This window comes from Periplaneta americana, chromosome 10, assembly GCF_040183065.1.
Source record: "Periplaneta americana isolate PAMFEO1 chromosome 10, P.americana_PAMFEO1_priV1, whole genome shotgun sequence".
Taxonomy (NCBI): Eukaryota; Metazoa; Arthropoda; class Insecta; order Blattodea; family Blattidae; genus Periplaneta; species Periplaneta americana.
In genome coordinates, this window is record NC_091126.1 from 33,741,467 (window position 1) to 33,754,067 (window position 12,601).

The 12,601-nt window shown below is 35.2% G+C and overlaps 1 protein-coding gene across 2 annotated transcripts in view; it reads right to left on the bottom strand.

The window, feature by feature from the left end:
- LOC138707585 (protein Wnt-16-like) overlaps positions 1–9,724 on the bottom strand; it is a 292,155-nt gene extending 282,431 nt beyond the window's left edge. Inside the window, exon 1 of one of the 2 annotated variants that reach the window (XM_069837190.1) lies at positions 9,378–9,724. In XM_069837190.1, the coding sequence (XP_069693291.1) occupies positions 9,378–9,460 (83 nt within the window). In that variant the 5' untranslated portion in view covers positions 9,461–9,724. The remainder of the gene's footprint in view (positions 1–9,377) is intronic. The other variant, XM_069837191.1, reaches the window with a different exon arrangement.
- Positions 9,725–12,601: the final 2,877 nt, after the last annotated feature.

The following is a 12,601-nucleotide window of genomic DNA, read 5'->3' on the forward strand; positions in this document are numbered from 1 at the left end:
AATTTTAAATACATTAATATTTTCTTTTCAATTTGTTTAATTTTTCTTTGACTATTGTATTCGAGATGTCAATTTATATTTTCAAATTTAATATAAGAGAATTAATACAATTAATTATATATATTATATAAATATATAAAAGCAACAGATTTATTACTCGAAAGTACATGGGAACCAAGATCTTCACGTTCACCTGAAGGACACAAGCAGCCCTCATTCCGTGACGCTTGTCGAAGGCATGACGCCTTAACCCTTTCCGCTCAAATGAGTCCATTTGGAATCACTAACATTTTTGTAACCTCAGAAATAGTTTCGTTCTTTACCGATAGAGTGCAGCACCCGCCAATTCCTTGGCCAGCTGTTATTAGAATGAGGATTGCTTTGTTTTTTTTTTTTGTTTCTTAGGTCAAAATACAAGATAGATGCAAAGAAAAAATGTTTTCACCCACCAAAAATTTCAGGTGAGAAGGGGTTAAACTACGCAGCTACGGTGCTGTAGTATTATTTTTTTTTAACTTCCCTTATATTGGTGTGACTGTATATTGTCCCACAAAGAAGATTTTATGATATTGATGGTGTTTAGGTAAAAGGACTTAACCTTCAGTTTAGTTACAATTTAAGTACAAAACGTGAAGATGTATTTTTTGACATTTATGTTTACATTCTTTCATATAAAGTAACTAATAATATTGTGCTAAAATTTAATTATAGCTGTTTCTGAAAGAAAAAAATCTTTTTGGGATAAGCCCTTTTACCTGAACACCGTCAATATTTTGTGTCACATTTAGTTTAAGGTTTTCCGTTATATCGCAGGCTATTTATTAATCGTAAAATATAGCATTAAGAATAGTGACGTTAGAGAGAACAATTAACTTATGTGCTCTCGAACAAAATTGTCTATGATTAATCATTTAGACAAAGTATTCATATGGGAATTCTTTCATTTTGGTGCAAGAGATTCTTCATTAAGAGGATAAATTTATTTTTAAAAGATTGAAGGAAACAATTTTGTTAAAATATCCGACATGAATACTGAATATATGTGTGACTTACAGGACATCAATGTAAGCATGGATGAAAATTGTTAGGTAATTAAAAAAAAATAAATAAAAAAATGTAATGCTCATTCTTCATCGGAAAATGAAACTTCCCTATTGAACGTTTCAGAAGACAAATCTGACGTAACAGCCACACAAGTGGACACCAATGCAACAAAGTTATAGGCTATACGTATACATAATAAGATGAGAATATGAAGGAAATTCACGTATTGCTGTTTGCGACACACTATATTAACATTGTTACATAATTTCTTATCTTGACAATGTTGACAGACGTATCTTACATATCCTTTCTTTCGCAAAGTACGAATTAGATTCTGTTAAGTATTCTGCAATATTCTTACACGACTTTCTTTTGTTTAAAATGAGAGCAATTATAACATTTATCTGAACACAAAGAGCGTGATTTTTGTTAGTCAAAATTAATTTTCATGTGTAATAGTTTTCAATATGATTCCACAGCAAATTGTGTAACACTTCGAATAAAAGCAATAATGTGGAAGAATAACTGTGTACCTGATCTAAGTCAGTAAAGAGGCTGAGCCAAATGTACAGAATACCAGTAACACACTGGTACACTGACACACAACGGCAAATTTGAAATATGTTTCACTCTCGCAACTACGTCGTGGGAGTGAAAGACAGCGTCACGGTTAAGACGTTACCACAGTCTAGTATATACAGTCGCGAAGCTTGGGGTGATTTTTTGCATTTCTCGCGGAAGTTGCTAGCCGCTTGGAGCGCTGTGAGTACTAGGAACAATAGACTGTGTCACTGCCATCGTGATCTAATACAGGCCGTAAGGCAGACCATGTGACTCGCTTAACCCGATCACGAAGGGCGGCGTTTCAACCATATAAATTAATTGGTATGCATAAAAAGTAACATATATTTCTCTAAAATGTAGTGTAATTGCATTAATAAAATTTAAAACAATGATTAGGAGACACTTCAGACATAATTCCTTGTGAGCTAAGGTGTAATATTATTTTTGGTGTGAAAATGACGTTCGTATGTGTAACAGACCTACCTGCCTTTATTTCGATTAAATATTGCGAAATTATTGTACATTCATTTATGCACGATTCAATAATTTTCAGTTGCACCGCACAAATACTTAGATATGTTGAAATTATAGGTTATGTTTACTGTCCCAGTTGCCTCTTTCTGTCTAATTTAGTGATCTCCAATGCCCTGCCATTCATATGGAAATATTATAGGTTGTGTTTACTATATCTTATATTCCTAAATTCGCAATTATACATTATAATTAAGCATAATGTCATGTATGATACTCCGCACATTCAATTTGTCTGTATTTTAATACTTCAATTGAGTATTAAATTTTTGTATTTATCTACTACCTAAGAGACGAAGTAACAATCATACGTACACTAATTTCATAAGAGTGGGATGATAAATTTTCTGTCTTTATCAAGGAAGGTAGATGTTCTATATTAAAATCACAATATAAATTCTTTTCTATTAAACCTCAAAATAGCTTCCATTCTAAACTTAAAATGTTGATGCGAAAAGATTATGTTAACATGTAAAATTCTCTTCACATTAAAATAACACAGTTTTGTAATTATTAGTGCAACATATTATGCAACAAGAAGTAAAGGGAACTTATGGACACATTACACTAAATAAAACTTAGCTATGATATGCAATAAAGTTATAATATAATAATTCACTGAGCTCCATACACTGAAATAGAAAACCCGAACATATATTACGGCCTGGTCTAGATCGAAAAGGCATTGACTGTGCCGTATTTCGCATTGTTGTGAAAAGTTGTGTAAACTGTGAAATGTTCGTTATCGGTTGTAATAACTGTAAATGGCTAAAATACAATAATTTGAGTAATAATATGGGACAAGGAGACGTTTGTTGCACTATAAATTCTAAGAAAAAGAGGTCAGAGTTATCATTCCGAAAGATCCAGGAAGGTGAGTTTATAAAATATAATATATACTTTATGAAAATAATATATAAACCTTATTTATTTCGTATTTCAATAGTGGAAGGAAGGTGTTAATTTTTCAAAAGAACACGATATCAAAAGTACAATACATTTTATCGTCTGCTAGGAAAAGAGTCTGTGATGAGGCGATAGTAGCGATCCTGGTGGCTAGCAACTATCTATGGATGCATATTTCAACTGTCTATGTTTGCATATTTAGTAAATATTGAGCTTCGCAACTGCATATACTAAACTGTGACGTTACGTTATAAGCTGGAATGTCGAGTGTTCGTTTCCAGATGGGGTCATAGATTCGCTCCATTGACCTAATTTTCCGGCCTCACTGCGGCCTGAGGTTCACTCAACTCTAACAGAAATTATTACCAGTGGTATTTCCTTGGGAGTAAAGGCGTCAAGCACGTTGGACTGACACTCTTACTGCTACTCATGCCGAATGTCAAGGAAAAATGGGAGCCACCCCGTTGGCCTTCATGTCCTACAGTATGAATATCTTTACCTGTGCTTTTACATTGTGTTCTATATTTAAATTCTTACAGGTTTCATTGACCAATAAATCGCTATTTGAAGAAATTTTAAACTTCGATGGAAATGCGCCTATAAATGAGCCGTTCAGAGCAGAAGTGGTGTAAGTCAAAAATGGGGAATGAGGATTAAAGTAAACATTCTGTAAAATACAGCGCAAAGTAGCAATTAATATTCAGTTTATTTAAACTATTAGTAGTCAGTGGATAGCACGAAGGACATATTAATTGCTACTTTGCGCTGTATTTAACAGAATTTTTACTTTAAACCTAATTACCCAATTTTGACTTACACCACTTCTGCTCTGAACGGCTCAAATAATGATGGAGTCTGCATGAATGCCTTAATTGTCCCATAGTACTTGTTAGCAGTGCTTTTTTTTTCTGGCGGATCGCACCTTTTTTCGTTTTTTTTTTCTTCATGGGACCGAGAAATGTTTTAATAATCATGTTTTTAACATAATTTTCCCTTGAACTTTGCTTAGGTCTTGGTAATATTAAAGTTGGACGAAAAAGAGTTTAAAAACGAAAAGTTTCCCGTGTACTGGACAGGGTTGCCAGACGTCCTGGATTTCCCAGGATTGTTTTGGATTTTAATGGTGTGTCCTGTGTCCGGGATTGAGTTGTATTTATCCCGTTATATAAACAAATTTGAAAAAATACATTTTTTGCTCATTTTCTATAAAATTATTTTTTAAAATCACTTAATCATTTTTTTTTCAAGACCCCATCCAACCTTTGTTGGACGTCGCCGCCTACACCGCCTGGCTTCTCCTATCGGGTTGTATTGAAATAAAAATGATAATAATGTACTCTACCGTAAACTGGGGTTACTTTGAACACAGAGGAAACTTTGACCATTTTTTGAGAAAATCATATTCAGGTTTCTTCATGCTGCACTTGTTATAGATGGAGGTAAATTAGGTATGAGAATGATTTTATGACAATTTACCTCCATCTATAACAAGTGCAGCATGAAGAAACCTAAATATGATTTTCTGAAAAAAAAATGGTCAAAGTTTCCTCTGTGTTCAAAGTAACCCCAGTTTACGGTATGTATTAGTTATTGTGCAGTATCCTTATTCTTTACTCTGCTTGGAAGTTGATTTATTATTGATAGGATTTAAACACTACATCATGCATTTTTCTGTATAGATCAGGTTGTAATACGACAATATTTTTTTAAACTTTGTCAATAATTTAAAAGAAATTACATACTCTAGCAAAAATGTAACAAAATTAAAAGTTTAGGCCCTATGTAATTAGTTGATATACATAAAACGAACAAAACCAGTTACGTTGTAAATTGCATTAATTCAAATGTGTAGTCACGTTAAGGCAGGAATGCAGTCCTGGATTCCTTGTGAAAGAATCTAGCAACTCTGGCACTGGACTGTAATGTAATCGTCTGTCCTTTCTCTATAAGATACGATATTATACACAGTTCCGCCACATTTTTCTCCAGAAGAAAACCACTGCTTGTCAGAATATCAAATCGATCTTCAAATATAGATTACACTGCAGTGTCTGCAAAATTTTTTGTTAAAACGCTAGTCTCCAAATAAAGCTCATGCTAAGATTTCCAAACATAAATCTGACATTATGACAGCTCCGATGGGGTATACTTTTTGTCTGTAATATATTGAAATTATTTCCCAGTGAATTGTACTAAACTAGTCTGCTACCGTAGAAGTGGGTAAAGTCAATCAGTGGGTATAAAATCGATCATTTTCGATTTTTATTGAAAATTATATATTTTCTCAGTTACTTGTTAAAATTTTGTTATGCTGACTTCATTGGTAAGCGAGAGGGACAACAAAAAGCCTGCGAATGCCAACAATGGAAACACAGTTTAATTACCGTTGAAGTGAAAATTATTATTCTGAACTTTTTCTCTTAAACGAAAACAAAGTCTTACAAACTCTAAATTAAAGTCAGCAGTGAAAGAAGACAGGAAGTATACGTAAGTACTTTTCGTTGAGATTGTATCCTGAAATAATAGTTTTGCAGTTCGTAAATGTTAGTATTGCAACTTATTATTTTAAGAAAACTTGTACCTTTGTAGGGTTAAGTCGATCATGCCATCGACCTACTTGAAACAGCTAGGACCATCAGGAAGAATAAATTGTTCACCGAAATACATCCAACTAACACTTACAAACAGAAAAGTGTCATAGTATAGCTTATATTGATGGGATAGTGGGGAAAGAGGAAGACGAAATCATGGTGAATTTCTTGCGTAAGAGAAGCACTGCCAAAGAAACATATTTTGTACACCCCTCTGTACCTGACTATGGGAACAACGTAATTTCAAAAGTGACATGAGGAGGGGAAGATTTCAAATAACATCTGATGTAAACCTAAGCAATGTTGAATTGCATTTTAGATTATAATTGAAGGGTGGTATTTCAATGTAAATTTTGAATTCTTAAATCTTTGTTTGTTGGTATGTGAAGTATTAAAATGTGTTTTTATGCTTTATAATTTGGCAATAATAGTCACGATTGTACAGTGGAGACCTATAGGCCTAATTGTATCGAATAGTATGATCACAGTAACAAAAGATACACTATATAATGCTATAGGCATATATGAGGAGCATCGTTTCAAATGGTATTGCATCCAACATACAATTTTTTTACACGAATGACAAAAAACTAAATTACTCGTAAACCAGACAAGTTTTCAAAACACCACACAAAACCATTTTTAAGTACTTGTTTCACAGTTTACAAATATGACGACTTGGAACCATCAGACTTCACAGCATGAAAGATAAAGAAATAGAAAGTAACGAATTTAATTTCGTCCACTGGGGGACTTAATGTTTTGAAACGATGCTCATATTGAAGATTATTATTGTTTTTACACACCTTATAACAAATATAATATATGTACTACACTTAATTTGTCTTTTAAAAACATAAACAGTGATCGACTTTACTCCGCAATATTTTAAAATCGATCTTAAACAAAAAATTCAATGGTGATCGACTTTACCCTATTTAAGCAGGTAACTTCGATCACAAGTCAAATAAGAAAAACGGTTTTTTTATATATTGTAATTCAATTCTTGTAACGTGTCTTCATAAGTGAAGGATATGACGACAAAATGCTATTTTCTGAGGAACTTCGCTCCATTGCATAACCTCAATATAATTAAAAAATTGCAAAATTTTGATCGACTTTACCCTCTTCTTACGTACATTTCAGTATGCTTACTTTCTGATAATGCAGTAATATCAAATTAAATAAAAACCTAGAAGATATGTAAAATGTTGCCTTACATAATGTAGTAGTTTCTGGGCCTGACGATAAATATTCAAAATCTATTGAGAAGATAATGCGATTAAATGTGACAACTGAATCTGGGCAAATTGTAAAGGACACTTACAACATTAATATGAATTACGAAAAGAACGAGAGTGTGAATAGTGGCACAATTTCGTTTTAAGTGTTAACGTTGTGCGCGGCCTGTGCCTGAAAGTGTTCTTACAGGCCGTGCCCGCAGCTTCCACAGTGATAAGTGACAGTTCTCCGACAGCAATTTATTACATGTCAAGTTACAACGAATTCTGGTGGAAGCAGTTGTCAACTGATAACAACTTAAATCTACCGCTTTCTTCGGAATAGGTTATCTGCGAGTAAGCTGTAGAAACACTACCACCTCTGATGTAAATAAGCCTTGTCAAGTATCTCTAAAGCTGCTACCACGTGGGCAAATATTGACAAAAAGCCTAGCCGATTATAAATCAAAGTGAACAACCACAGCGCGAAGTGTACCTTCACCCCCTCAGCTCCATGTTTCGTCCTACCTCCAAGTTTTAGATGCGTCTACGTTGTAAATGAAACGAAGGTAATTGTAAGAAGTAAACGTTTGTCCCCTAAAATTTAGTGGCGTTAATAATTGCTATAAATTTTGAGGAAAGTTAGTTTTTTTATAGATATATTTCTATGTGCGCTTTACCGAAAAGTTAGCATTAATTCAGTAACACTCTATTACTATTTACTACTGTTTTGCAAAGTTCTCAATAATATTTTTTACTCCAAGTTCTACAAATATAACATTGGCATACGTGTGGAACATATAAGTTTGTTTTAAATAAATTCATAGGCAAATTTACAATCACACAGATTTCTTCTCTTCAATGGATGTTGCTGACTTTAACATACCACCGTTATTAGTTTATAGAACACTAACATATTTTTTATTATCAGGCAGTTTACACACTTCTTACAATAATTATGCTCTTGATCTAGGCTAATTTTCCACTCTATTTAAAAAAACAATAAATATTTTAAAGCATTTTTGATGAGATAAATATCTGCCTAAATTCTCGGTTAAACTCATTTACTAGAATATGCGTATTTGTTAAATTTTAATCGATTTTCAGTCTTGTTTCATAAAAATATAGCCTAAATGTGAAATTATTTTTCAATGAGTTCAAGTGATTCATAAAGTTTAATTTTATTTTTCGAAAAGGAAATTTGATTTAGATATTGTTATAGATTCCAGCACTTATTGCGTTAAAAATCGAATTTCAGTTTGACTTTACACACGCCTTGAAGTTGTTCGCTAATTTTACTAATCAATTCACATTAGTCACTGAAAAGAGTTGAAATACGTGAAAATGAGTTTAGAATAATTTGTAATCAGCCTACGTCACTTTTCATTTCCTAATAGTTACATCCATTTAATGTATAAAGTCGATAATTTATTTTTAATAAGCGGCATTACATTGCGCTAGCAATTATATTTTATATCTTATAATTTATTTCGTTATTACGGAATAAACAAATAAATGTTATTGTTTTCTGAAGAAATAAAAAAGGAACAAAAGGATATGATCCCAGTCATATAAGATGTGCAATAAATTACAAATAGTTAAAATACTTTCGTCAGCCTAGTGTGTAACTTCCGATTCTGGAATTAAATTAGTAATTAATGATGCGATTTCATTCACATAATCACGCTTAAGCTGTAATAAATAGTTCCCATTTCTAGTGAATAAACTTGAAATACCGTCACAACCGACATGATTAGTTCATCGCGCATTCTTTCATATATAAACTTTCCTCACAATTTCCTAAGGCAGTTTTTACTATCTCATATTCATGTAAAATATAAACGGATTGGTTAGAAACAATTAATAGTGGAACATTCTTTACAATAAAAATTATTTCGAGTAAATTCAGATATGTCGCTGAGTAAACACAAAAAATGACACAGTAGTGCGGAGTTTGCTTGACACGAGGTTGATACTAGACAATAAATGGACACTTCAATTAGCCAGCCCACTGACAAGGTTGCAGCAGTAATTTTTAGATTAAATCAATGTCCACATTATCGTTACGCAGTACAGGGATAAGAACACAAGGTCAAACCTTTCCTCTAATAGCACGTTTAACACTGAATACAATGGAGGCACTGACCCGAAGGTATCTGGGAGATTATCCAGCGTTCGGTCTATGCGAGACTAAATTAAAATACTCGTGGTTCGCTTACCTTTCCAAACTGTATTCACTGTGGCAAGTACGGCGTAGTAGTACGTTCCAATAGGCGGGAATATCACAGATTTGTAAACACGTTCGGAACAATAACGAACGTCGTTATTAAACACGTGTAACTTTTCGCTATTTACAGACGCCATTATATTCCCTTCCGCTGTAGTTGATACTGACGTGTTAAGTGCATGCATCGACCCTTTTACGTCGCAGCCAGAATGTTTACATGCAAATGTGTGGCACACGTGACACAGTATTCGCAATTAATCAACTAGGCCCTGATTACACACGTGATAGACTTACATCCAGTTGGCCGTGACGGAGTGTTGGTGGAGGAGGAGGAGTGTCGTCAAGAAGGGAAGCAGCTCGAGTTGGCGTGGCCGCATGGTGCAGCACGCACCACACACACAGGGACGCTGGTTCACGTGGAGACCCCGCCGTCCTCGGCGGGTTCGGCCGCTGCCGGCATCGTGGGGTGCGGCGAGCTCACTAACACAAAGCAAACACAGACAAGCACGGCTCGTGTTGTGCTCGATGCGTCTGGACTAACTGCAAACCGGCCAGCACCAAGCTTGAAGTCTCGCTCATGCCCTCAAGAGTAACCGTGGAGGCCAGCAAATCCGTTCCGGCGCAGTCATTGGCTGCTTTCCCATACCATGCACCCGCGCAAGGCGTACGGATTGGTCTCTGGCGGTGACTCTACAAAGAAATGTGGAGGGGAGCGAAGGGCCGGGCGGCGGAAATTTCTTTCTCTTTAAAAAAGAGAAAAAATTATGCCTCGTGGTATTATGTCAGTGTGTTGTGATATTGTTGTTCATTTAGTATGCCGTTGTCATGCCCGACTCGAGATCGGACGGATGTTCCCACACGCGAGCGTGTCTTCCACTCGCTGCCGGGGAGAGAGAGCCGATAATTTTTTGGAAGTGCCGAATTATAGCGGATCGCGTCGACAGCTCTTATCTCGCGCAGTTTCCCGATCTACAGTTTTACTCAGTCATACCCCACGACGTCCGGCCTCGACCCGAGCGACCTTGATGGAAGAAAACAAAACCTCGTGGAAAAGCGTCTAGGCGAAGTAAGCGAGCGGGCGCGATCCGGCCGGACCGTGTGACCTTGTACCGCGGCGTGAAGAACAAAGCGTCCACGGGACGGGCTACTGAGGAAAAGCACGACACCTGCGCTCCAACGCGTGGATCGGGGCACGTGATCGCGGCAGTAAAACATGCGCGAGCAGATGGGTTTCCGTGCTGCTTGGAATTAGTGGTTAGCCACCGCAGACTTAATGTTTATACCACAAAGAGGGACCGATGCACTGTTCACGAGCAGCATCTGGAATCGACGTGCGCAAATCCAAGCGCTGAAAACTGAGTTGCCCAAAATCGCCGACTGAGGCAACTTCATGCGCTTGGATGAAGTTCCACACTGTCATAATAACGAATGCCACTGTACTATCAATTTCAGTTAATGCCGTCCAGTAATTGCGAGTTGCTGTGGATCGTATTTGTCTGAAGTTTCAATACGAATACGCAAATGAAGAGTTGTAATCTAATACTGGTCCGTAATAAACCGGGAACGGAAACGACAACGAGAACGTGAACGGAAATATTGTTAAACGTATTTAAATGTGAGCATTCACAATTGAATCGCTATTTGTTAAAATGGCAAAAGTCACTTTTTTCAAAATTCATTTTTTATTGAAATGTGTTCTCTTACCATACACGCATCAATTTATGTTAAAAGAACTTAAAAAAAACCAGTAAAAATGGTTAAAATGCAACATAACATTTTACCATTTATGTTAAAAGTGCGGATGTCCTTGATAGGTTTTTGCCTCTCCTGTAAAATTTGTATTTTTGGACTTCCGCCCTTTTAACAAATAGCGATTCAATTAACTTTACATGTTCTTGTTCCTGGGCTCCGGCAAGTTTCTCGTTAATTGTGAATGTTCACATTTAAATACATTTATTTCAACATTTTTCCCGTTCTTGTTCTCGTTGTCGTTTCCGTTCCCGGTTTATTGTGGACCAGCTTTTAACGGGTTTCTTCATTTTTTTTTTGCGTAGATCGCAGTCATGCAACGTAGGCAACATAGTATTTCGGAAACTTTTGTTTCGATTAACAGAGGCTCATTTGTCTTTTTACATGTCTTAAGTGAAAAAAAAAAATATTCGCAGATACAGATCCTCAGTCTGAAGAAGTATTATAATATTCTAAAGCAACAATAAATCGATTTCTAGATGTACAGATACGGAAATAAAATTTGGAGCTCCATTATTTTGTAAGTTTCGCTTACAACAAACTGCGCACTACACAAGAGCCCCTGTATATAGGCTACTTGTGGACAGTCGTGCGAAATCGTTGCCTACATACAGATGGACTCCCTTCAAGACTCGCTCCAAATTTTAATTTTGTATCTCTACTAAAATAGGATACACTTTTCAGCATTCCTGATGCCGAATTCCGAATTCTTTTCTGCATGCCGTCCGTTTGCTTATGTATAAGCAAATTCTCTCGAACGGGTTTGACGTTCTATATTTTATTCGGCCATTTTTATTTAAGCAAGTCGAAGAATGACGATATACAGTATTCCTAATTCGTAACGATATATTTTTTTTTCATTTTGGCTCTTACGTAAAGTGTCAAATTAAATTCTGCGGACAGACTACAGAAATCCCCACTGTTTCCTTGTCATTATCATTTACATGTTTATGTTCCTATGAAAAACGCACCACAAAAAATTTACACTTCAATTATCTACACGCAATTAGAGCAACGAAGAAAGGACTTCAATACATATTAGTTTAGGTCGAAGAATATATATTTCCATAATTAAAATGCACCCTAAATTTTCAACACTTTCTGTTTTTAATTGAAATACAAAAATTAAACACCTATATATCAGTTATACTTAAATTTATATTATGTATAAAGTTTTTTTTTCATGTTATCATTTCTTTTTTTTTGTGTATATATGTAATATTATTTGTGTGCATTAACTTTTGTATTTGTGTATTACAATGGAACTACATCTGAACAGATCTTTGCCCATATGGGTGTTTCTGACGTTTTATGTTTTGTACAATTAATTTAATATAAATATCGAATATCAAATGATACAAGAAGAAACTTGGGACGTCGAAGATCGGGGATACAACGTTGGTGTTTTGAATTTATTTTGTAGGCACAAATTACTTAAAAGAGGGACAAAACGAAATTTCGACCGTTCTTTATAAAATAGGCGTATTATTAACTTACCTGCTTTTCACAATCAGTTGTAAACATATGCTTTACATCTGAGTGGAATTGAAGACTCTGATCCCAAAACTAGCGGAGTCCATTTGGCCAGTTATGTAATTTATACATATATATGCCTTTTTTAGACATCTGTCATATTTTAACCTTTTTTTCTTTCAAAACAACGCCAATCCTTGTCTAAAAGTTTGTGTTATTTTTCATGTCACTTGAAAACTCACTTAGTCCGTAGACTGATGGATAAAGAAAACTAACCTTCTCCTGGACTGAACGCG